Source organism: Muscardinus avellanarius (assembly GCF_963383645.1).
Source record: "Muscardinus avellanarius genome assembly, chromosome: 13".
NCBI lineage: Eukaryota > Metazoa > Chordata > Mammalia > Rodentia > Gliridae > Muscardinus > Muscardinus avellanarius.
Genome location: NC_137799.1, coordinates 52,756,286 through 52,782,063, shown reverse-complemented (window position 1 = coordinate 52,782,063; position 25,778 = coordinate 52,756,286). Strand labels below are relative to the sequence as shown.

Here is a 25,778-nt window from a genome sequence, read left to right as displayed (position 1 = left end):
TGTGGATCTTGCAGATGCTGCTGGCCTGGCTGAGGGGGGTCACTGTGAACCTTCCTCCAGGTTCCATGAAGACCTTGCTTTGTGCATGGTTTTTATATGGGAACCATTATACTTTCCACTTTCTGAATGCCCTCCCTCACTTTCTACTTCTGTTTTTGTTTTCCTTTATGGATTCTCTACTTGGGTTTTTAGAAGTGTTTCACAACCATTTTGGTTTTGATTATTGCTTCCCCTTCCTCTGTTCTCCCCTTCAGAGACTATATTTTTTAGAAATGTATTCCTCATTGGGGATCTTACTCTATTTTATAGCATATTTATAGTCTATATCAATGCTATATCAATGTATAGCATGTATTTATCTTTACTTCTGTATTGTGAACTTCACTTTTATTAAGTACAGAGTTTAAAATTACTAAATAAAACATTGAATGAAAAATCATTATTTATTGTCATTTAATGTATTTCCTCAACTATCTGACATCCTTTTGTTTTCTACATCTCAGAGTAAACAATTAACTCTTGACTTTCTGAGATTGCCTGATCTAACTTCACATAATATTCTCTAGTTTCATCCTAGAAACTAGGATCCAAAGGACACCATTTGTTGTTCTTTGAGGCTGAATAAAATGTTATTGAATGTATGTGCCATAATTAATTCAGTTATGTATACTACTGTTGATGGACACCTAGGTTGGTTCCATAATTTGTTTATTATGAATTGTGCTGTAAAAACATGACTATGCATGTATCACTATAGTATTCTAACTTCAGTTCCTCTGGGAAGATACCATGGAGTCATATGGCTGAGTCATATGGTGGTTCCATTTCTAGTCTTTTGAGGAACTTTCATACTGATCTCCAAAGTGGTTGTACTAATTTACAATCCACCCTCTTTACTATAAAGTCAAGCAATGTTGTGTAATAGGAGTGCATCTGCAAATTGGCAACCTAGATTTTTTCTGACTTTTCTTGCAGTTCCACATTTAGATGTGCAGGCTCGCCTGCCTCCTGGTGTCACACAATACACAGAGGGAGTGATGGGAGTGGGGGCTCTAGGCCATTGAGCATCAGGGACTCATTGTGACCAACTCTTTCCTCATGGAGCTAACCAGTGTCCAAAGAGCTCATGACCTGCCCGAGGCTGGGAGTTGTTTTCCCATTCACGGTGCAAACACCAAGGAAATGGACGCCTTGAATATTGGGGTCTATTCTTTCTATAAAAGAGCCCATTTTATCTCCATATTTAAAAAAAAAAAAACTTTTACCAAGAGAAAAAAATTCTACACAGAAGGTCTTGTCCTCTGTGGTCTTGGCCAGTGGTCGGCCCTCTCCTGTAATAGCTCCCAGAGGAAAGTGAACTCTTCTTTCTGTTTCCTTTTATCTCTCTCCTCATAGCTATTATTTACGTCATTGTAAAAAAAGACATTTCTTATTTATAAAACTATTTACCAGGAGGGCAGAAAGCCCCTCAGATGAGGGTTTCAGGCAACCCTAGAGCTTTCAGCTTTCACACAACTTTTGCTTTTATTTGGTGGCATGAAAAAAAAAGAAAAAACGACAGCCAGAAACCAGGATGGGACAGGAAGCAGCTGTGTGAATGAGCTGGGTGGTTACTGAGCAGTGAGTGAGGAGAGCAGCTGGGGACTTTGCACTGAGGAGGGGGAGGCTTCTGTGAATGGGGTGGGAGAATGGCATCCAGGAAAGTAGGGAGGAGAGAGAGGGTGGCAGCTGTCAGAATCCACCAATGAAATAGGTGTATGCAAATGTACACATATATGTGTGTTATGAATTATATATCACTACTATGTATCTTACACTATTTTATGTATTATTCACACATATACATAAATATGTAAACATATATATAGATATGAGCTTTCTACTTTAGTTTAAGATATTAATCCTTGTAAAAAGATATTCACAGCCATCGATTTAGACTGATTATCAGTAAGACTTATCTTCACTATGAAATGTATCTAATGTGAGTCTCCCCCAGGACAGGTTTCATTTCTCTTTTTTTTTATACTGTTGGCATATTACTGTCAGTCACAGAGAGATGAATAGGAGAGCCCACTATTCATATATGCATGTATAAATTTAAAAAACAGCTGGGAGGTAAAATGTCCCTAGGTTCCAGCTCCTGGACCACAGCAGAAGGAACAGGAAAGGACTCAGCACAGCCCGAGCTCTGCAGTCTGGTGTCTGCTGCATCAGCTCTGCCAAGGCACCTCTTATGGAAGTCACCATGGCGTCCACGTCTCCTGATGTCCTGGGACAGGTGAGTCCTGACATTCCCCACATGCACCACTCAGTCGTTAGCACAGTGCTTTCTCCTCCAGGACTTCTGAGGATTATTCTCCACTGTTGTCTCCTAACTGCACTTGCTGCCTCATCCCTGAGCCCTTCCCAGATCTTCTTCTCTTCCCTACTTGTAAAGTGAAGGTCCTCCTAAGCGTCTTCTCATTCTACACTCTACTCATAAGGAACCACAAGCATTCCCACTATCCAGTGCCCCAATATGCAGCAAACTATGGCAAATTACCTTCTCCAGCTGTGCATTGTGGGAGAATCCACAGCCCCATTAGTTTCACAGAACGTTTATGAGGGTCATCGGCTTTCTTTTCTTGACATCTCTCTTTTACATTTCTGGTGAGAATCGCTTATCCTCCATGTGTCCTTTTAGCATGAAACATGACAGAAATTTCATAAGCATACGTATTGCTTTAAATTTCTTTTTCTTCACAACTGAAAGATCTCAGAGTATAGTTTTGGCACTTTCTGTCTTTACCTGTATATGCTCAAAATAATCACAATATGTGGCAAAGAAGTGTGAAACTTGCCTGTGGAACTTGACTGGAAGACATGGGTGAGTTGGATTCACGGTACAATCTTCAGTTTGAGTTGCACATTCAGGCTATTCCGATACTTTAAAATAAATTAATCCAATAAGTTTTTGGATGACAATTTAATAACTTAAACTAAAAAAATCATACAAAATACTGAACATATTTTTATGTTTTCCATTTGACATATTTTTATATATTATAAAACTAGCCATCAAATGTGAAAAGTCCTACTTTAAATAAAATACACAGTATAACTTCAATAAGGAAGATGAATGAATATAGAAATGCATCAGAGCCCTTAGCTTTCTAATCAGTTATTTTAAATTCTTGTTCTCTTTATTCCAAATTCACTGCCATTGCCAAAGTCCTGCTTTGATGCTTACTATCCTTTTAAATATCTTTCCCCCTGTAGTATGCCTTGTAAGGTTTTGTTCAATGCCATAGCTGATGTGCTGGGTAAAAGAAGCTGAGGGATATCAGCCCTAGTGTGAGGTTTTGTTTTCATCTGCCAGAGGTAGGTCTGTGTTTACTATTGCGGTGGTTGTAGTCAGAGACTAACATTTCCCAAATCCTTGCACTTCTTGGTTTTCTTTTCAGAGTCTTCTTTGTAGATATCCTTTGACAGTTTGTTTTGTTTTGAGTTGTGTACCTCATTATTATACAGAATTCCTATGGGTGTGGAGGTGGGTGTGGAGGGAGGGAAGGTGCTTTATAATTCCAAAATTAGGTCTTAGTTCTTTAGAGAGTTTTTGTCCCTGGGCTATGACCTACACAAGTCTTCTTGGCTTTTCAAGCAGTTTTTTCAGGTGAGACCAGGAGGTGAAAAAGGATTGGAGTTGGGCATTTTCTTCTGTGTAGAAGACTGGAGGGGCTGGAGTGGAATCATTCTCTTGCCTCAGGTGGGTCTGTCTCAGGTGAAATTGTTTCCCTGAGGGCAGGCCTGTGTTAAGAAGGACAGAACACTCAGAGTTTTTCAGAATATTTTTTTTCTTTCTGTTCAGGAAGTATCAGGGGAATCTGCTGGGATCCTGAAGGTAAAACACAAAGGTATTTGCTGCCTCCTAACATTGGGCTCCCTGGAGTTTTTTTTTTTTTTTACTCTGGAGCTCATGATTTCAGAACTTTTTCAATTAAAATTGAAGTTTATCTACCCAGAGATGCTCCCACTGTGGTCTTCTCTTTCAGGTATCCCACATATCCTCCATTCTCTCTAAGAATCAGACCTGTGGCTACATGTGTGAGCTCAATTATTTGATGTATCTAAGTAGATTGTCAGTTTTGAGTTTATTCGTTGTATTGTTATTGTTATTGTTATTATTAGTTGTGAGGATGGGAGTGACAACTTTAATATTGGTGACAATTGGAACTGGTATGCAGAAGTCCCTCCAAGTTCCCCCAAGTATATAAATACATACATAAAATAGATTTTTTTCTTAAAAAGAGATGCCCTTAGTGATCGTTTTAACAAGGATTTTTTAAGAACTTTGAGCAATTACCCAGTCATTTCTATGTCAAATTAATATACAAGACTCTTTAAAATGACTGAACATTTGAGTGTGTGACTTAGTTAATGAATTGAAAAGAATAATTTCCTAGTCTTCATTCTTACATCTTAATCTTTATGCAAATTTGATGATGAGCAGAAAGATCTCATGGTTTCCACTCGATAGTTTCCCAAGCACAGTCTCTATTTCTTCTTTTCAGATACAGATGGATTCCTTTGAAGAAACTGTTCACCTCTAGAGTAAGGTCCTTGGCTCCCAGAGGATTCCCCTCAGTCCTCTTTTATGCACTGAGTAGGTCTGCAGATCCTTCAACTGCTGGTGGAGTGCAGTGTGGATTTTGTGTGGGAGGGAGGTGTTTCAGATGGCAGAGGAGCGCTCTGAGTGGCTGAAGATCTGCTGTAGCATCCTGTGCAGAACACACACAGCCTGGGCCTTCCTGAACTTGCTGCCATGCACCATCCCTGGGGGAACCTGAAGTATTTTTGTGCTTCAGGAAGGAAGAGGAGGTTTTCCTTATTTGGCCCAGAAGCATCTCTCCCTGTACACAACTCTGAGGCAGTTTAGAGGCCACTATTTAGACCATCAACATTGGTAAGTAATGGGGTCTTGGAAAAGCTGATAGCCTGGATGAGGTGTGTGTCTGTGTGAATCTTGGCCTTGGGTTCGCTGAAGGTCTTTTACGTGCCTGTCTTAGATAGGAATATATAATGTCAATAAATTATTGCTTCTAATCCACCCTGCAACCTATTTCAGAATGGTTTCTGTTGATTACTTCAACCCAAACACCTGTCACTAAATTCATTATAACCATCTATTTTCACAAAATAGTGGGCAATCCCAACCCACATTTGACATCAGTATGTTGATTCTTATTAGTAGTTTTGGTCTTACTTATGATTGTCTCTGCATTCTCTCATGTATACATACTTCTAAAGTATAGATAGTCTAATTCTGCTTTTTTTTAAAATTGCAAGACAGTATTTATTTAAAGCATCCTATCATATCAAACTACAAACTCTATCTACTCAAAGAGCGTCTTCCTTTAATTCTTAGTTACTTTCACTTTTCTCTTAGTTTTCAAGTTGTCTGTCATGGCAAACTTCAGGAAAGGTCTGATCATTAATAAGTACAGCTCAGTCCTGTTTCATTTGTAACTCTCTTTAAAGTTGAATGTCATAAGAATGAATTTTAAGACTTTCGCATTCTATATAGATTTTCCACGTGATTTTTTTTTGTTTCTTAGCATTCAGTTCATGTCAATTGTAGCCTCTTATACTCAATTGTCAATAGACATTGGAGAGGACATCTGCATTTTTAATTTTTTAATCTGACTTGCTCCAAATTCTGCTGAGAGAAATTCTGTAGTTTATCTTCTTCTCATGATATTGTTTAACGTAGGAAATATTATGAATATTGATTTATTATTATTTTTTCTTTTTATATTTATTATTTATCATTTTTATACTATGTTTCTTAAAAATGCAGGACATGGAAACTGGAATCATATCTATTATGTAATTTCCATATCCAAAGGCAACATACATCCTGATTTAAAGGAAGTCTATTTTTACTTATAATGTAAATTAGATAATGTTGGATAAATAACTAGCATCATCCATTCTTTAATCAGTTTGCAAAATCAGACTTAGAATTCCTCTTTAAAGCATTTTATGGGGTTGATAACCAGAATAATAAAGAAGTACAAAAATTTAATACCAAAACATGAAATAACTCAAATTATAGCCAATAGGGCTAAATAATAGATTGTCAAAAAAAGACATGTTAATAATCACCAGATGTGGGAAAAAATTCCCAAGATTACTGATTATCAGTGAATGCAAAAGAAATGTACAAAGAGCTATTACCTCCCTCCATTAAGAATGCTATTAATAAAATTACTAAATGTAGCTAGTGCTGGGGAGGACGTGGAGAAAAGAGAATCCTTCTACATTGTGAGTAGGAATGTAAATTAGTAGAGATGTTATTAAAACCAGTATGGAGATTAAATTAAAAATAGAGCTATGATATGATCCAACAATCTCCATACAGGGTCTATTTCTAAAGGACATGAACTCAGCATATCCAAGAGACATCTGCCCTCCCACACTCATTGTAGCACTAGGCATGATAGTCAAGACAGGGAAACGGTGAGTGTTCATCAGCATGGGAGGGTTTAAAGAAAATGTGGTCACATGCACAAAAAAATACTATTCAGCCGTGAGGATAATGGAAGCTAGCCATTTGCATCAGCATGAATGGGACTGGAGGTCATTATGTTGAAAGAGTCAGGAACAAACAGACCATAGTGCACCATCACACTCACAGGTAGAATCTAAAAAAAGGTATCTCATAGAAGTTGAGCTTAGAATGGCAGTTACCAGAAGTTTGTGAGAATGGAAAGCTGAGGAGGGATAGGACAGGGATATCAGTGCCTAATGAGTGGCAGTTGTGTAGGATCAACAAGCTCTTGCGAGCTATTACACGAGATGGTAACTACATATAACAACAATGCCCTGTAATTTTGAAAGGCTAGAAGAAGTGATTTTGAAGGTTTTACAATTGGGAAATAATGAACTTTCAAGGAGATATGTATGTTTTACCTAAACATTATACCATGGGTACCTAATATTGAACATAACATGGTATCCCATTAATGTGTATAAATTGTGTGTTTTATGTAATCAGTTCAAAGATAAAAACTAAAATTAAGAAGGAACAAGAATTCAAGAGTAGCCGGGCGTGGTGGCGCGGCTTGTAATCCCAGCATTTGGGAGACTGAGACTGGAGGATGGCAGTTTGCAGACAGACTCAGCTAGTTAGTGAGGCCCTCCACAACTTGGTGAGACCCTGTTTCAAAATAAAGAATAAAAAAATAAGCAGGGATGTAGCTTGGAGGTCAAATGCCCTGGGTTCAATCCCAAAACCTCAAAAAACAAAAAAAGAATTAGAGAATACAAGAAGATTACTATAACAAAAGTTTAATAAAATGTAAAGAAAAATGATCTGTCAAGCACAATGTAATGATATACATAACACTACTTAAATTAAGTTAAATTTCATAAAAAATGAAGAGATAAATAGATGCATTTCTAGAGATTTAAGGGATTAGTGCCTATAGAGTAAAGCAAAGTGCTGCTTAGCACTGTTGAAAATATCTGGCCAGCTAATGAAATTATGTCAGTTTTATATAGTAGAAAGTAGAGTCTTTGAAGGGGCAGAATTGTGGAAGTGTGATGCAGTGAGATCTTCAGTCAGTCACTGTCCTGTGGACCAGGTCTCACTCCTTGCTCCTCAGTCCTCCCTGCAAGTTTGCTGATGCAGACAAGGATCTCATGACCTCTGCTCTGACCCCTCCCAGGCACAGGGGACATACTTGTGCCGTCTCAGGTAGAGAGTGATCTTCTGGAAGTAGCTCCTCACAGCCATCAGGGCGGGCTCTGCCACCCCCACCTGCTGCATCTCACAGGCCTCCAGCTCACTCAGCTGCTGGTGCAGGTCAGCCAGGAGTTGGTGCAAGAGGGTCTCCTCCCAAGCAGCAGAGGACTCCTGTGTGCTGAAGAGGTCGAAGATGTGCTGGGTCACGTCCTGCAGGACACACAAGGATTGAGGCTCCTGCCCCTGCTTGCTGTGAAAGTGCTGCTGGGGGAATCCAAAGTCCTTTCTGTAGTTCCTGCAAGAGTACGGGGGCCTTGTCCTCAGTTGTGTGAGGAGGGTCAGAGCTGACTGGTCTTATGTGTCAGGCACACGTAGGCCCAGGTTATAGTTGTGAGTCAGGTCCCATGCCAGAGAGCAGGTTGCCTTGCAGCTGAGCAGCCCCAGGGCCAACAAGACAGCAAAGGGCGAGGCCATTGTGGATCTTGTAGATGCTGCTGGCCTGGCTGAGGTGGGTCACCCTGAACCTCCTCTCCAGATTCCATGAAGACCTTGTTTTGTGCATGCGTCTTAAGTAGGAACCTGTATACTTTCCATTTTCTGAATGTCTTCCCCTTACTTTCTACTTTTGTTTTTGCTTTTCTTTATGTTTTCTCCACTTGGGTTTTGATAAGTACTTTTTACCTATTTTATTTTTTGTTTTCATCCTCTTGTATTCCCCTTAGTGCCTTTTGAGAAATGTATTTATTGGTAATTCTGTTAAATTTTATAGTAGAAGTATACCCTATATATGTATCATATCAATATCAACATATATTGAACAATGAAATTATCCTTTTTATTTATTGCAGCATTAGGAATGATAAAATTTTAGGTTCCTTCTCATTCTTTGAAGATCCTCCATACTGTTTTCCAAAGTGGTTGCACTAATTTGCAATCCCACCAACAATGTATTAGAGTTCTCCCTTCTCCACATCCTCACCAGCATTTGTTGTTGTTTGTGTTTTGAATGATTGTTATTCTAATAGGAGTTAGGTGAAATCCCAGGGTAGTTTTGATTTGCATCTTTCTGATTGCTAAAAATGTTGAGCATCTTTTCATACATTTATTACCCATTTAAATTTCTTTTAATTAAAAAAAATTTTGGTGGTACTGGGGTTCCTGGAAACCGTTCTACCCCCGGGCTACACCCCCAGACCTATTTTATATTTTTATTTGGAAACAGGCTCTCTTAAACCAGGAAGGCTATCTTTGAACCTGGGCAATCCTCCTGTCTCTGCCTCCCAAGCACAGGGATTGCAAGCGTGCGCCACCACGCCTGGCCTAATTTTTTAAAAAAATTTTTATTGGTGCATTGTAGTTGTACATCTTAATTGAATAAAAGACTGTGTAGACATACATGCACACATCACCCAATTAGCCCTTACCCAATCCCCACCTTATTCCCTCCCCATCCCTCCTTCCCATGCTTGGCTTAGTGATTGACTTTGATGGTTTTTTAAGTACATCATGTGCTTTAGAGATTTTCCTTCTTTCCCCCTGCCATCCCATGAGTTAAGTCACTTTATATTCTCCCCTACAGAATCTTCTTCTTTATCTAGAGTTCCTCCTGTTACCCATTTCTACCTAGCTTTCACATATTAGGAAAATCATCCAATTTCTTCTTTATTTTGATGAACTAATCTCACTTAGCATAATGTCCTCCAGTACCATCCATTTCCCTGTAAATGATTTGATTATGTTTTTCTTTATGGCTGAGTAAAATTTCATTGTGTACATCTCCCACAGTTTTGTAATCCATTTATCTGTTAATGGACATGTTGGCTGATTCCACAGTTTGAATTTCTTCTTTTATGAAGTGTCTATTAAGTTCACTTGCCCATTTTTGATTGGGTTATTTGTTTTCTTAGTGCTGAGTTTCTGGAGTTCTCTGTATATTAGTCCTCTATGAGAGGAATAGCTGGCAAAAACCAGATAGTCCAACAATACCATTTCTGGGTATCGACCCCCAAAAATGTAAACCAAAGTACCAAACTAATACATGCATATTTGTGTTCATGGTTGCACAATTCACAATTGCCATACTATGAGAACAGCCAAGATGTCCATTAACAGATGAATGGATGAAAAACTGGGATATGTACACAATGGAATTTTATTCAGCCATAAAGAAGAACAAAATTATGTCATTTATAGGGAAATGGATGGAACTGGAGAACATTATGCTAAGTGAAATTAGTCAGTCACAAAAAGTAAGAAATCGGATGCTCTCCCTAATATGCAGAAGCTAGGGAGAAAAAGGGTCATAGGAGGAACTCTAGAAGGAAGAGAAACCAAAGATAAGCAAAAACGGTGACCTAACTAGGAATGATAGGAGGGGGAAAGAGGGAAATTCCCTAATGTACATGATGTACAATCACAAGTGTATCAAAGTCAATCACCAAGACAAACATGAAAAGGAGGGAGGGGGAAGGGAATTGGTGGGAATTGGGGAAGGGCTAAATAAGTGATGTTTGTATATATGCCTCTACTCTCCTGTACTCATTAATATACATGACTACAGTGCACCAAAAAAATTAAAATTTTATCAAAAAAATGATAAAATTTTAGCTAAAAATATATACTTGGGAGACTTAGACAAGAAGATACTTATGGAGATTTTTCTCCGGGACTTGGGAGGAGAAACCTGAGAGGGGAAATCGAACAGCTACCTGATGGGCAGCTGCCCCGAACACTGGACAGTTGGCTGATGACCAGCTGTCCTGAAATGAAAGCAACAGCTACCTGATGAGTAGCCATACTGAAATGTAACTGCCTGATGAGCAACTACCCTGAAATGAATGCACAGACAATTTCCTCTCGTGCAACTGACCCAGTTTATTATGCCCTACACCAGAGAAATTCCTAGTAGAAAAGTGTAAACACCAAAGAACAATAGTGAGGCATTAAGTGAATGACAAGTAAATCACCAATCATAAACAAGACAAAAGGAAGGCCTGTGACATCACAGGCCTTGTGATTAGCCCCATGATTACAGGTCTCTAAGATCAGCCCTGTGACAATGCTGGTGGGTCCTGGGGGGCAAATTCCGGAAAGAAAATGGTCACGCCCAGAGTTTTGGAGAATTCGACCTTTCATAGAATCTCCTTTAACTCTTTCAGGAAACTTCCATTCCTCAGGCTACGTCCATGTCCTCCATCAGATACTGTCTCATGGACTCAGGTTCATGGCCAGCCTGAGCTACTTAGTGAGGCCCTCTGCAACTTAATGAGACCCTGTTTCAAAAAAAAGAATAAAAAATAGGGCTGGGGGTATAGCTCAGATGTAGAATGTCCTTGGGTTCTATCCACAGCACTGCAAAAAATAGTATATATATATATATATATATATATATATATATATATATATACACACACACACACACACACACACACACTCACATGCACACACACACACACACACACACACACACACACACACTTTGGCATATATAACTTAATTTTATATCTAAATTTGAAAGTGACCTGACATTCACTTTATAAACAGTTATAAATTGCAATACATCTAATTCTGTTTAATATTTAACATTTCAAAATATATGATAATAATATCAACTTAAAGATATGCTAAAATGTTTTTAAAAGTGTTAATTTGGGAGACTTGAGAATTTGGTGTTTAATAAGTATTGACTTTCAGTTTTACAAAATGAAAAAGTTTTGAAAATAATTTGTACAGCAGTCTGACTATACTAAGCAGTGTTGATCCATCTACTCCAAAATAGGATAATAAGTTTGTGTTGAGTTTATTTTATCATTTATTTTCATTTTTAAAATTTACATGTAATGCTGTTACTTATTTGTGTGGTATGGTATTATAATGAGATATATGTATACAATCTGTAATGATCCTTTAGAGTAATTAGCATTTCTATATCCTGAAATACTATCAGCTATGTCTTAGAAGAGTTCAAACTCTTCTTCTCTAGTTAAAGCTTACAGTTACTCTTATTAAAATTAATTTTGTAAAAGGCTAGGCATGGTGGCACATGCTTTTAATCCCAGTATTTTGGAGGCTGAGACAGGAGATTTGCACAGGTTTGAAGCCAGCCTTAGCTACTTAGTGAGGCTCTTAGCATCTCAGTGAGACGCTGTTTCCAAATAAAAATATAAAATAGTCTGGTAGTATAGCTCGGAGGTAGAAAACCCCTGAGTTCCATCCCCAGTACAGCAAAAAAAAAAATTTGTAAAATTAACTGTTGTAGATTATCATTACCCTACCAAGCTGTAGAATCTTAGAGCGAGTTCCTTTCCTTTCTCTCTGTATCCACCCTTTTTCTTTCCTCCCTCTACTTTCCCTTCCCGGATTCAAATGATGTCTGATCTATTTCTGTGACCCACACTTCCTGCTTCAGAATAAGTGAGAACATACACAATTTGTCTTTCTGTGTCTAGCTTGCTTCTCTTAAGATGATTTCCTTTATTCCCTTCATGTTGCTGCCATAACAAATTTCTCTATTTTATGGCTGCGGGAGTGATAGTCCAGGGGGCTCTGGGCTTCTGAGCAGGCTCCAGCAGAAACATATCCTACCTCTTTCCCTCCCCATGCAGCTATCCACTGTCCAAAGAGAACACATCACTTGCCTGAGACTGGGAACATTTTCTTTCCCTGAGGTGCAAACACCAAAGAAAAGGGTTCATCTCAGTACTGAGGACAGATCTTTTTAAGGCCCCTGCTTGTTTAGCTCTGAGAAAACCAGCCAGCCAACCTACCAATCAACCAAAAGGGTCAGTGGAAGGAAACAGACATTAGCCTAAAGAGAGAGAGGCCAGTTCTCCACACTTGCCCCTTTCTTCATCCATCCTGGCCAGTAGGTCGCTCTCCAATCTGTAAATCTTGTAATAGCCCAGAGAAAACTTTTAGTTGCAGTGGATGTTACCTCATTTTAACAGGGACATCCCCTCTTTCCAAAATTATTCATAATAGAGATATGAAAGAGTCACTTACATGGAAGTTACTGACACACCAAGAACTCTCAACTTTTGCTTTTAGTTGGTGGCTTGGTGTTTTTATAGGGAAATTGATGGCCAGAAACCACAGTGGAAAGTATCTGTGTGCATGGGCAGGGCAGGCTGAGGAGGAGTGGAGGAGGACGGCGCAGTGGGGTTTCCAGAGGCCGAGGAATATGATTATTGTGACTTCCTGATAAGAGTTTGACCTAGAAGAATAGGGAGGAAACTGGGAAATGGGCTAGGCACTAGAGCCAGCGAGGAAAGACTTTCCATGTCTCACTTCAGGTTCAGAGACGGACTTTTCCCTCAGTACAAGCTGCCATTTCTTGGCGATATCTATAAGTCAGATGTATCTTCAGAAGAAAGGGTGACTATTGTTCATTCTTCTGAACCAGAACTCTTCCCAGAATTCCAATGTTTACATTATGTTTTTGCAATGATCTACTAAATGAGGTGTGAGAGGGTTCACTATTCTCATGTCTCTCTATATACACTATTCATTATGCTTGTTGTAAAAAATTTTTTAAGAAATACAAATGACCAAAAATATATGAAAAAGTTCTCCACATACTTCAATCAGGGAAATGCAAATCAGAACAACACTGAAATGATCTGTTGCCCTGGTTAGGATGAGAATTATCAAGAACAAAAGTAATAGTAAATGCTGGTGAAGATGTGGAGGGAAAAGAACACTTACACAGTGTTGGTGGGATTGTAAGTTAGTACAACTATGGAGAAGAGTATGGAGGTTGCTCTAAAGACTAGAAATGGAACTACCATGTACCATTCCTCAGTATCTTTCTTTTTCTTTTTGTTTTTCTGTGTGTGTGTGTGTGTGTGTATGTGTGTGTATGTGTGTGTGTGTGTGTGTGTGTGTGTGTTACTGGAAATAAAACACAAGGGCATTCTATCTCTGAATTACACCCCTATTTCTTTATTTATTTATATTTTGTTTTGAAACAGGGTCTGGCTAAGTTTCTGAGGCTGGCCTACATCCTATGATTCTCAAGGCTCAGCCTACAAAGACTGGAATTACAGGGATTACAAGCTTGTGCTATCATGCCAGGTTCATTCTTCAGTATCTTTTCTGAAGAATTAAAGTCAGAATACTATAGTGATCCATGCACATCCATGTTAATAGCAGCAAAATCTATAACAGCCAAGTTATGGAACCAACCTAAAGGTTTTATTAACAGAAGAATGAATAAAAATGTGATATGTATACACACAGAGTTTTACTCAGATATAAAGAACATAATTATGTTAATCCTAAAGAAATAGGTGGAATTGAGAACATTATGATTATATGAAATCAGCCAGATTCAGAAATACAAATGCCATGTTTTTTTTATCATATTTGGGAGCCAGATATAAAAAAGAAATAAAAAACCTAATATAAATTAGAAGACATTCTAATTGGGGTTAAGTGAAACCTCAGGGTAGTTTTGATTTGTATTTCTCTAATTGCTAATGATATTGGACATTTTTTCATACATTTATTATATATTTGTAGTTCTTTTTATGAAGTGTCTATTTTGTTTACTTGCCCATTTTTTATTGGATAATTTGCTACTTTTGGTGGTGAGTTTCTTGAGTTCTCTGTATATTCTAGATGCTAATCCTCTATCAAAAGAGTAGCTGGCAAAGATCTTCTGTTCTATCAGCTCTCTCTTGAGGTTCTTGATAGTTTTCTTTGCTGCACAGAAACTCTTCAGTTTAATGAATTCCCACATATGAATCCTTATTTTAATTTTTTGTGCTTTTGGTGTTTTGTTGAAGAAGATTTTACCCATGTCTTTATGTTAGTGTGTTGGTCCTATACCCTCTCCAAGTAACTGCAAGGTCTTTTATCTAATTCCTGGGTCTTTAAGCCATCTTAAATGGACTATTTCATACACTGTCGATGGGACTGAAAATTAGTGCAGCTACTTTGGAAAAAGTGTGAAGGATCCTCAGAATAATGGGAATGAACTTACCATATGATCCAGCTATACCACTCCTGGGTATCTACCAGAAAGAATCAAACCAAACTACTATAGCAAAGCATGCATATCTATGTTTGTATCTGCACAATTAACAATTGCCAAACTATAGGACCAGCTGAGATATCCATCAAGAAACGGATAGATTACAAAACTATGAGATATATACACAATGGAATCCTACTCAGCCATAAATGAGAACAAAATTATGTTTTTTTCAGGGAAATGGATGAAACTAGAGAACATTATGCTAAGTGGGATTAGTCATTCCCCCAAAAGTGAAAAGTCGAATGTTTTTCCTCCTATTCAGAAGCTAGAGAGAAAATGAGACATTGGAGGGACTCAAGACAAAGGAGGAGAAACCTTAGTGGATTGAAGGAGGGGACCTAACCAAGGTAGATGGAAGTGGGGATGAAGACTAGAAGAGGGGAACACCTCAATGGCCATGGTGTACATGCTCACGTTCATCAAAACCAATCACAGGAAGGAGAGAAGGGAGAGGAAATGGTGTGAGAACTGGGAGAGGGCTCAGTGAGTACTGTGTGCATGTATGCCTCTATCACCCTGAACGTCAACAAAATGTATGATCATATTGCACCAATAAAAAAAGAAGAAAATGAGGAGACAGGCCCATAGAGTAGTGGAAGGGGATCAGGGAGAGAAAAGGAGAATGAAAGGGTTTAAGGGGAAGGAAGGTGACCAAATAACATTAATATGTATATATGAAGGTATCACTGTGAATATGTCATGTATAATTATAATGCACCCATACTAAAAATTAATCTCTTTGCAATATGAGAAATATTCACAGAGCGATAGTATTCATGGGGATCAGACATGTTCCTCCCAGTCTTCTTCATCTCTGCACTTGTCATGCTTGACCACTAGGGAGAATTGTCCCTGAAAGAGTTTTCCAGGGCCTGCACACACTGCGTCCTGCTTTCTGCCTGCTTCCTCACAGCTACGATGACGTCACATGCAATGGAAGGTCAGGAGAGCTCTCTGGCGGGTGTTTCTGTGAAACCTACACAGTTTATTTAACTTCTGCTTTCTACTAGTGGCCTTCTGCTCTTCAGGAAACCATTAAGCTGAACTCTGCAGAACACAATAGAAAGCGGCTCTGCATGAATGGGCAGGAGGGGAAGGGAGAGAATGACATGGTGCCATGGGAATTCCAGCTGAGAGGAAGGAGACTCTGGTACTAGGGGAGTGTGCGCTGGAATGCTGAGGGCCAGAGTGGGAACAGGCAGGACCCAGAGTGAGAGACTAAGCACCCTGTTTTTTTTTTTTTAATTTTCATCTTGATAACTCTTTCTACTTATACAAGTCACTGTTTTCTGAATTAATAACAGTAGAACATTTCATTATACTGAAGGAAAATTTTTTGGTCTTTCTAAAATTTATGTCAGCATTCTGGATTATTGGGCCAGTTTCTTGGTCATTCAATTACTGAAAGGCTGGGCACACATGTGTGATTTTATAGAAGGACAATATTCTCTTAGGCAGTGGTAAAAATGGAAGACATTTCCATATTTTAAATCATTAATCAATAGACAATAACTATCCTAAATGTTTTCAAATATCTGCTTTTTAAATATTTGCAACTCTACCATTTTATTTACTTATATTAATTAATTTAGCTAATTAATTTAAAATCCATGCATGTTCTACCTCTGCCAGCCCTACTTTTCATTTTGAAACAGGGTATCTGCTAAGTTGCTGAGGCTGGTATTGAACCCACAATATTCCTGTTCAGCCTCCCAAGTACTAGAATTACAGCCATTTGCCACCATGCTCAGCACGATTTTATTTATAAGACAATTGGCTTGAAGAGTTTCAGTGTGTTGCTTAACATTATACATACAATCTAGCAGAATGGAATTTCAAGGTACAGTTCTTTATTCTGATTTATGACTGAATTCATAATTTTGTATTTTGTATTTCTGTTATAATTGCTAAAAATTTTTTAGTCTGAAATTATACAAAAGTCCCTCTCCCAGTTTAGACTCCCCTAGCTCATAGTGTATTTTCACCTCTCTTCAACACATTTTTTGTGGTATTGAGTAACAAATTTACTGATCTAGTTTCTTACTTTAATTTTAAAAGAGAAGTATGTCAGTCTTGTGGTTATAGTAGTTTGGTTACTGCCAAGATTACCTCCTCCTCCTCAGCATCTGCGAGATTAATTGCCACGCAGTTAATTGGCTGGGCCTAAAGCAGGCGGAGCCCTGAAGAGGAAGTGTTGTCTCTGGCCAAAGTACTCCCCCACTTTTAGATATTCTTTCATAACTATTATTCTTTTGGTAATGATTCTTTTAACTTTCCACACGAATTGCTCCGATGATGTAAAATCAGGACTGTGAGAGAATCTGAGTCCATGGAAAATAAATTTTCTAGTAATTTGTCTAAGCCTCTAAACACCCTCGGTTTTGTTCAAAGATGTAAATCTAGTCAGAATTCAGATACTGTGGAAGCATTCCTGCTACCGCAATTACAAATGCAGAATTCCTCCCTATCTTTGACCTTCATTCTAACCATTACAATAGAGCCGAGGGCTAGAAGGAATCTTGACCTTTGCACCTAGTGATAGTGCTGCCTGGAGATAGGGCAACACCACCTGGTTAAAATAGTTATGACAGAACAAAAGACAATAAAAACTTCATGCTGTTTTTTAGGCCCTGTCTACTAAAATATATTTTAAGTGTTTAATAGGGTGAAGTGTTCAGACAGCAGATGGTATTGCAGACAAAATCCAGCAGACATTCATCGAAATCCTCTAAATCATCATCAATGTACACAGATTTCCCTACGCCAACTACATGTATGAAAGCTGGAATCTCGGACTTTGTCCCCCACTCAGCTCAAAGGAGGTTGCTAGATAGAGAAGGACATTGGACTAAGCCCCAGGAATAAAAGTTCGGAAATGGTTAAAGAAAACTCTTAAAAACTGGATTCTTCAAGTGATTCTGGGTGTGACTTTTGTTCCTCTGGAATTTGCCCACTAAAAGCCTCTGCAGCTGCAAGGCCAAAGGGGCTGACCCACCTGTAGGGTCCTGGGACTGATTTCAATCACAAGGACCTGTGATGTCACAGGCCTTACTTTTGTCTTGTTCAGCGTTGGTAATTTGCATGTGTATCTCACTATTGTATTTTGGTGTTTGCACTTTTCTACTAGGGAATCACGGGGAAATAGGGAAATATAAAATATCTTGTGTCTAGAATAAAGTGTTTAATTGCACAAGAAGCATTGATCCATGTCAGATTCTTTCCAGGAGCGCCGTGAATAGGAACTTAAAGGAGTTTATTTCATAAAAGGGAAAGAATCGCTGCAGATAAGTGGCTGGAGAACTACCATCCTAACCTTTGTCCACCTTTCTGAGATAAAATCGATCTTGAGCATATTTAGTGCTGGATTTATTATTCCCGACTGAGCAGGCTGCCACAGGTTACTATATGAGATTTAATATTATTATGAGATTTAAATATTCATAATCAGAAAAATTGCAAGTAGTAATACAAAAGAATTCCTATCACATTTGAGCATTCACAAAGTAAAATGTGTTAATAAACCTGTGTGACAATGACATAAATTAAATAACTAAACCAGTAATTCCAGGATGAATATCATGAATAACAATGAGATATTTGAAGGACTAAATTAGCTCGCTATTTCTGACTAAATAACTAACACTCTCAAGTGGCTTAGTGGTTTTCAAAAGAATGTTAATTAACACATAGATGAATTATGCTCATCTATAAAATATTTTAAGAATACTGATATGATTCCCAGTATGTCCAGTGCATTAAATCTATTCCAAAACAAATTAAAATGGGAAACCATTATAACAGAAAAATAGTGGAAATGCTTTTCCAGATCTCATCTCTTTCTTTCTCCACTTGAGAGTCACTAACTTCTCTCTTATCTACACTTGCACCTCTTCCTAGGATGAGGGCTTTGCAATTAAGCATCTAGGTTCATCTTCTTCCCTCACACAGAAAACATATGAAGCACTGAAATCAAGCATGTGATGTTAAAAAAAAAAAACAGACCGTATTTCTAAAAAAGTGTTCTTTAAGAACCTGAAGTCTTATACATTCCTTTTTATTTAATGTTTTTCTGAAGAAATGGTTGTCTTGTTTATTCTAAATTACTTTGCTTTATCTTGACGTTAGAAGCAAAGCAGTAAAATAAAAAGGAAAACCAAAAGGGCCAGAAACACTATTTCAATACTCCACCATTCTCTGTGTCCAGTCCACATTCCTGGAAAGCTGCCATTGCTTTTGAGGTCACTGAAGTGAAAGGAAAACAAACTCAAGTCTGAACAGGAGGGTGTTAAAGACACCGAATCCTTAGGCAGCAAGGAGGCCATGGAGATCTTCTCTTCCCTTGCTCGCCCTCCTCCTCCCCAGTGCCCTCTGTAGTCACAGGTCCTGGGGTCCAGCTCTCCTAAGGGCACCAGGTCCTAGTATTTTTCCACGGTAGTAATGGTTTCAATCCACAGAGCAGCTCCCTCACATACATCATAATCAAAGTAGAAAAATATTCATTGTACTTAAACAGATTAGCATTTGAAATAAACAAAAATTAAACATATTTATATGATTTACCAATACATCAAATTTATGAAAGCTATCTGGCCAAAAATATATTTAAAAAATAAAACCTGTAGAGAGAAAAAATATCCTACATTCTTCTTCAGATCCCATCCTGCCTCTCTCCACATAAGAAAGTATCCTCTCAGAAATACTTTCTATATTTGTGATCTCTACCTTATAGCTATTTTTCATCTTTTGGCATATGGTAATATGGTTTCCACTGATTAATTCTACTCACTCTCCTGTCACTAAGATCACCACTGCTGTGCACTTTTCTAATGTAGTAGCAAGTTTTAATCTACATCTTCCATAAATTCAGTAAATTCCTCTTCTAAGAAAGTTTGTATTGGTATTGGGAAGTGAACCCAGGGGCATTCTACTTCCCATCTATACATTCAGACCTTTTATTTTTATTTTTTTATTTTAAACCGGCTTTCACTAAGTTTTTGGGGCTGACTTTAAACTATGATTCTCCAGTTTCTTTCTTTCTTTTTCTTTCTTTCTTTTTTTTTTTTTTTTTTTTTTTTTTTTTGGTGGTACTGGGGTACCTGGAACCCCTTCTACCTCCGGGCTACCCTCCCAGACCTATTTTATACTTTTTATTTGGGAACAGGTTCTCTTAAGCCAGCGCGGCTGGTTTTGAACCTGTGTGATCCTCCTATCTCTGCCTCCCAAGTGCAGGGATTACAAGCATGTGCCACCACGCCCTGCTGCAAGTTTATTTTTTTAAACATACTTTAATCATAATTCATTTTAGTTGTTATCATGTGAGGCTCTTCCACCTCTGTTCCATTTATGGCTCTTCTCTTCCCTCTCTTTAAAAGTGGAAGGTCTTTAGGATCACGTTGAAGTCGTTTTCTTCTTCCATACTCTCAACTACATGAACACCTTTATTGCTGGTCTTTTAGTTGCCAGATATGAACCTTTGGGCATTGAATTTCTTCAACATTACAAACTCATACATCCAACTGGCAATGAACATTTGCATATAGACAGTGATCCATCAACTTTCAGAAGACATCTCTGCTTTCACCTTTAGGATCTGTCATTCTCCATTCTATATTCTCCAGAGAGAATGCCATTATTATTTTTAATCTTCTTTTTATGACATTGAACATAACAGATATTAAGTATGATCATAGTTTATTTCCTATAGAAAAAAATCCACACAAAATAGCAGAAACTAGATTTGTCTTGCTCATGTTAGTAGATTCAGACAATGTACAACCTGGCTTAGAATGAGTAAACTTTTACTTATAAGTTAAATCTAACATTAAAGGATCCATAAACTCTACCAATCTTTTTTTATGAAGTTGCATAATCAGGCATGAGACTTTTTTTTAAATAAACATATAAGACGCTATTTACAGTTAGATTTTAATGAATAAAATGAAATAAGAAATGTACTACTGCAAATAGTATATTAGGATATATCAGATACATTCTAAAGGTACACATGAGATTATATAAATAAAATAATTTATCTTATAAATATTATAATAAATATTTAAATAGACAGTTATATTATCTTAGTTACAACATATAAGGAGTAACATGTAACTTAATATTCCCAAAAACATTTGGCAAATTGATAGATTTTGTGTCATGATTTTAACAGAAATATGAGTCACTGAAAAGGTGGAAGAATGATGTGGCGTGATCTTCAGTGAGAGTCACTGTCCTGTGGACCAGGTCTCACTCCTTGCTCCTCAGTCCTCCCTGCAAGTTTGCTGATGCAGACAAGGATCTCATGACCTCTGCTCTGACCACCTCCCAGGCACAGGGGACATACTTGTGCCGTCTCAGGTAGAGAGTGATCCTCTGGAAGTAGCTCCTCACAGCCATCAGGGCGGGCTCTGCCACCCCCACCTGCTGCATCTCACAGGCCTCCAGCTCACTCAGCTGCTGGTGCAGGTCAGCCAGGAGTTGGTGCAGGAGGGTCTCCTCCCAAGCGGCAGAGGACTCCTGTGTGCTGAAGAGGTCGAAGACGTGCTGGGTCACCTCCTGCAGGACACACAAGGCTTGAGGCTCCTGCCCCTGCTTGCTGTGAAAGTGCTGCTGGGGGAATCCAAAGTCCTTTCTGTAGTTCCTGCAAGAGTACAGGGGCCTTGTCCTCAGTTGTGTGAGGAGGGTCAGAGCTGACTGGTCTTGTGTGTCAGGAGCAGCCAGGTCCAGGTTATAGTTGTGAGTCAGGTCCCATGCCAGAGAGCAGGTTGCCTTGCAGCTGAGCAGCCCCAGGGCCAGCAGGACAGCAAAGGGCAAGGCCATTGTGGATCTTGCAGATGCTGCTGGCCTGGCTGAGGGGGGTCACCGTGAACCTTCCTCCAGGTTCTATGAAGACCTTGCTTTTTGTATGTGTTTTATATAGGAACCAAACACTTTCCATTTTCTGAATGTCACTCCTGTGACTTTCTATATCTGCTTTTGGTTTACTTTATGTGTTTTCTACATGTGTTTACAGCAGTGTTTTTCAGCTGGTTTTTCATTATTGTTTCTCTCTCCTACCATCATCTCATAGCCTTTTTAGAAAATTTTCCTAATTAAAATTTTTAGTAAATTTTAAGAACATGCATTTGCCATATGTATTTATGTGTACTATATCTCTACTTCTATTTAAAACGGTTAAATTTAATCTTTTTAATCAATAAAGCATTTAATATGAATAACATTTTATCATAAAATTTATTATTTATTGACATTTAACTTAAGTTCTTCAAGTATTGAAAGTCTCTTTTATTTCTTATTTTTTTCTCTAGCTTGCACATAAGAGAGAAAACATATAACAAGTAACTTCCTGGGACAGGCTGATCTCAGCACAATATTCTCTATTTCCATCTATTTTTATTGCAAATGACATATTTTTGTTGTTCTTTATGGCTTGGTAAAGTTCCATTGAGTGTATATGCCACATTTTGGTTATACATTCTTCTATTGATAGATACCTTCCTTGGTTCCATTGGCTATTGTGAATTTTGCTGCTATAAACATAGGTATATGCATGTATCACTATAGTATTCTAACTTCAATTTCTTTGGGAAGATACTATATAATGGTATGATTGGGTCAAATGGTGGTTCCTTTCCTAGTGTTTTGAGGAACTCCCATACTAATCTCCAAAGTGGTTGTACTAATTTGCAATCACTCTCTTAACGTTGAAGTCAAGCAAGATTATATAATAGGAGTGTATTTGTAAAATGGCAACCTAGACTTTTCCCGCAGTTCCACATTTAAATGTGCACTTCTCCCTGCCTTCTGGCATTACAAAATGCAGAGAGAGAGAGAGAGAGAGAGAGAGAGAGAGACAGACAGACAGACAGACAGACAGACAGACAGACATTGTAAAGGGCTGAGGGTCCTGGGCTGCTAGGCAAGCACGGAGGCATTCAGATCCTTTACCTCCTCACAGAGCTGCCTACTGTCCAAAGAGTACATGACCTGCTGAGGCTGGGAATGTTTTCCCTCTCTGAGATGCCAAAACCAAGTAAGTAGACTCTTCTGATAATGATGTCAGTTCTTCCTAGAAAATAGCCTTTTTTTTAAACCCTAGAGAAAAACTTCTTCCAGGAGTCAGAAATCTGCATAGAACAGAAGATTGGCAGTCTTGGGCTCTGTCTTTGTGGTCTTGGTCCTTAGGATGCTCTCTTTCCTGTCATAGATCTCAGAGGAAAGTGAACCCTGCTTTCAGTTTCCCTTTTATCTTTTTGCTCTTTTAGCTATGGTTACATCATTGTAACAAAGACATTCCTTTATTTTCAAATATGTGCACCAGGAAAGGGAAAACGTCTCTCACATGGGAGTTTCTGGCAAACCTAGAACTTTCATTCAACATTTGCTTTTAGTTGGGGTCTGTGGACAGTTCAGAGAAAACTGACAATCAGAAACCAAGATGAACAGGAAGCAGCTGTGTGAATGAGGAGGAAGGTTACTGAGTAGTGAATGAGGAGAGCGCTTGGGGACTTATGCACTGGGGACGGAGTAGGCTACTGTGTGTGGGGTGGGAGAATGGGATGAGGACAGGAGGGAGGAAGGGAGGGTGAAAGGTACCAGAAACCACAAATGAAATACCTGTGTACTCACCAATGTATGAATGTGTTCTAAATAATATTATTGCATATAATGTACTATTTATGTATCATGCATATATATATATATATATATATATATATATATATGTATGTATTTATACAGTTTCTACCTCAGTTTAAGACACTAATCCTTGTAAAAGATGCTCACAACCCATTGGTTTCAGATTGAATAATGAGACTTGTCTTCACAGTCAGATGTGAGTCTTCCCCAGGACAACTCCTGTTTCTCATTTGAAGTATGTTGGCATATTACTGTCAGTTATGGAGAGGTGAATAGGAGAGTTCACTATTCATATATATATATATATATATATATATATATATATATATACACATGCATACATACATATACATGGATAAATTAAGTCACTGGAAACATCAGGGAGTAAAGCAGACAGTGATAGTTTCTACTTTTGTGCCATTTACAGAGGTATACTTGTAGTGCAGGGAGCTCATGGGTCATGGAGCCACTGTGGGGACCAAGTCCTCCCCCTCTGATTCCTCGGTCCTGCTTGCTCTCTGGAGACATTTCTGGCCATAGGAAGCAGAGCTGAGTTCTAGCTTGATCAGTGTTTTCCAGTGGTGTCCTGTCTCCACAAAGGCAGTCTTTCTCTTCAGGTCCATCCTGTTTTTCATGAACAGCCCCTGTGCTGATAACAGAAATCTTACCTAACCACTAGCCCCATTTTGCTTATAAATGTTCATCCTAGTTTTCATCTTCAGAATGTATTTTCATAAGCTTGAAAGTCTCTGTAAAACAATCTGTGTACACAGTGGTATATTTACAAACAAGTATTTGAAACCCTGTTTGTTTATACCATTTGTTTACAGATCCATAAACTTCTAGATTCTTGTCCACGAAATGCCTAAGGCTGTGGGTCCTGAGCAGGCTGGAGGCCTGAGCTCACTCAGGACCAAGGCAGTGAGCTGGGCTCGGTGCTCACAATGACGGGGCTCACCGAGGGATTCAGTGCATAAAAAGGAAAGCAGCTTTGGAGAAGAGTCCAGATCATTGAAGGAGGGGACTGGGGTGACAGAAGGCTGTGTTACCTGCTGTAACAGCTGCTCATGCTTCTCATTAGTAGGCTGGTAAGAATTGTTGCTAGGTGGATTTTACTGACACCGCTCTTCAAGAAAAGTTATAATTGAAGATTGTGTGGCATATTGTTAGAAAGAACAACCAGGGGATTATAGGGATAGTCTTATTCTTATCAAGTTTGTGTTTTTAATACTTAGAATATGAGGATGAGATACAAGGACTGCTTTCCAATGGGAGACCCTCTTCCCATTGTTGTTTTAGTGATCCTCAGAGGCCTCCAAGGGGCTCCCTGATTGGCCCTCCCTACATTCCTCATGTAATATACACACAATGTGAACTTTGCAGTGTTCCTGGAGCCTCTCCCTGTACTCTTGACTATTTTACACTTGAGCCTAGGCTTTGGTAATCACTTCTTTCAAAGAATCATGTGTGCTACACGCATTAATGAGTAACATCTACTCTCATGCCATTAGACTATGGGACATGATTTTTTTGGAAAATGTTTGCTGCAGAAAATCTGTAAATTTTCTTTGTAAAAATAGAATTCGTAAAAATAGTGCTAAAAAGAAGAGTGTTCTTATTCCAAGAACCTGTTTTCTCTTTTTGCATATCATCCATCTAGACTTCCTTCTCTTTCTATTTAACTACATATTAAATGAGAACAAATCGAAGATAATAACATATCAACAGAAACAGTCTTTTTCTGCATAGTCTTGACCACTAAAAATATCCCAATGTGAATCATCCCACTTTATCCTTTTGGCAACTAAGCTAACAGATGCAAGCACCAAAGGCACATGTTAAGTTACATGTTGAAGATGGAGGAAGGGTAGGGGGGGGAGGAAGACTGAGGTTCATTAATGGAAATACTACCTTCCACTATGTGTATACATGTGAATATACCATTATTAATCTGAGCACTTGGTATTGGGAGGATGGAAAATGGGGAGGGCACCAAGTACTGTGTGCACGTATCCCATTGTCAATGTGATTTACATTGTGCTGTGAGACAATAATGCACAAATAAAAGCAAAAAAAAGAAGCCCCCTCAAAAAAATAAAATATCACCTGGAAAAAATTTTATGGAAAAAATTAATCTTCACCCTTTGAAACTGCCAACAACCCTCAAAGATGTGAATAAAAAATTAAATTTCATACTTCATTTATGAAAATAAGCCAGGTTATTCTCTCTAAATACTTTTGAAACATTTATAATGCATAATGTAAAAATATTTAATCTCATATTTTGATTTCATATATGTTTCAGCTGATTTAGAAATCTGAGTTGAGATTGCTTTTGGGGGATTAGGATACAATTATATAATTGGTTAGAGAGTCATGGGT

The 25,778-nt window shown here is 38.3% G+C and overlaps 2 protein-coding genes across 2 annotated transcripts; both read right to left on the bottom strand.

Annotated features, from left to right (window-relative positions):
• Nucleotides 1-3,728: 3,728 nt before the first annotated feature.
• On the bottom strand, nt 3,729-10,522 carry LOC308272203 (interferon alpha-1-like; the record flags this gene model as incomplete). Its single annotated transcript, XM_080708969.1, has 3 exons — nt 3,729-3,786; nt 7,725-8,079; nt 10,435-10,522. 3 exons carry the CDS (start codon nt 10,520-10,522, stop codon nt 3,729-3,731), a joined length of 501 nt encoding a protein of 166 aa, XP_080565095.1.
• A 10,483-nt stretch (nt 10,523-21,005) lies between these two features.
• On the bottom strand, nt 21,006-21,578 carry LOC308272713 (interferon alpha-2-like; the record flags this gene model as incomplete). Its single annotated transcript, XM_080709648.1, has 1 exon — nt 21,006-21,578. The coding sequence occupies one exon, from the start codon at nt 21,576-21,578 to the stop codon at nt 21,006-21,008; it is 573 nt and encodes a 190-aa protein (XP_080565774.1).
• Between the last annotated feature and the right edge of the window lie 4,200 nt (nt 21,579-25,778).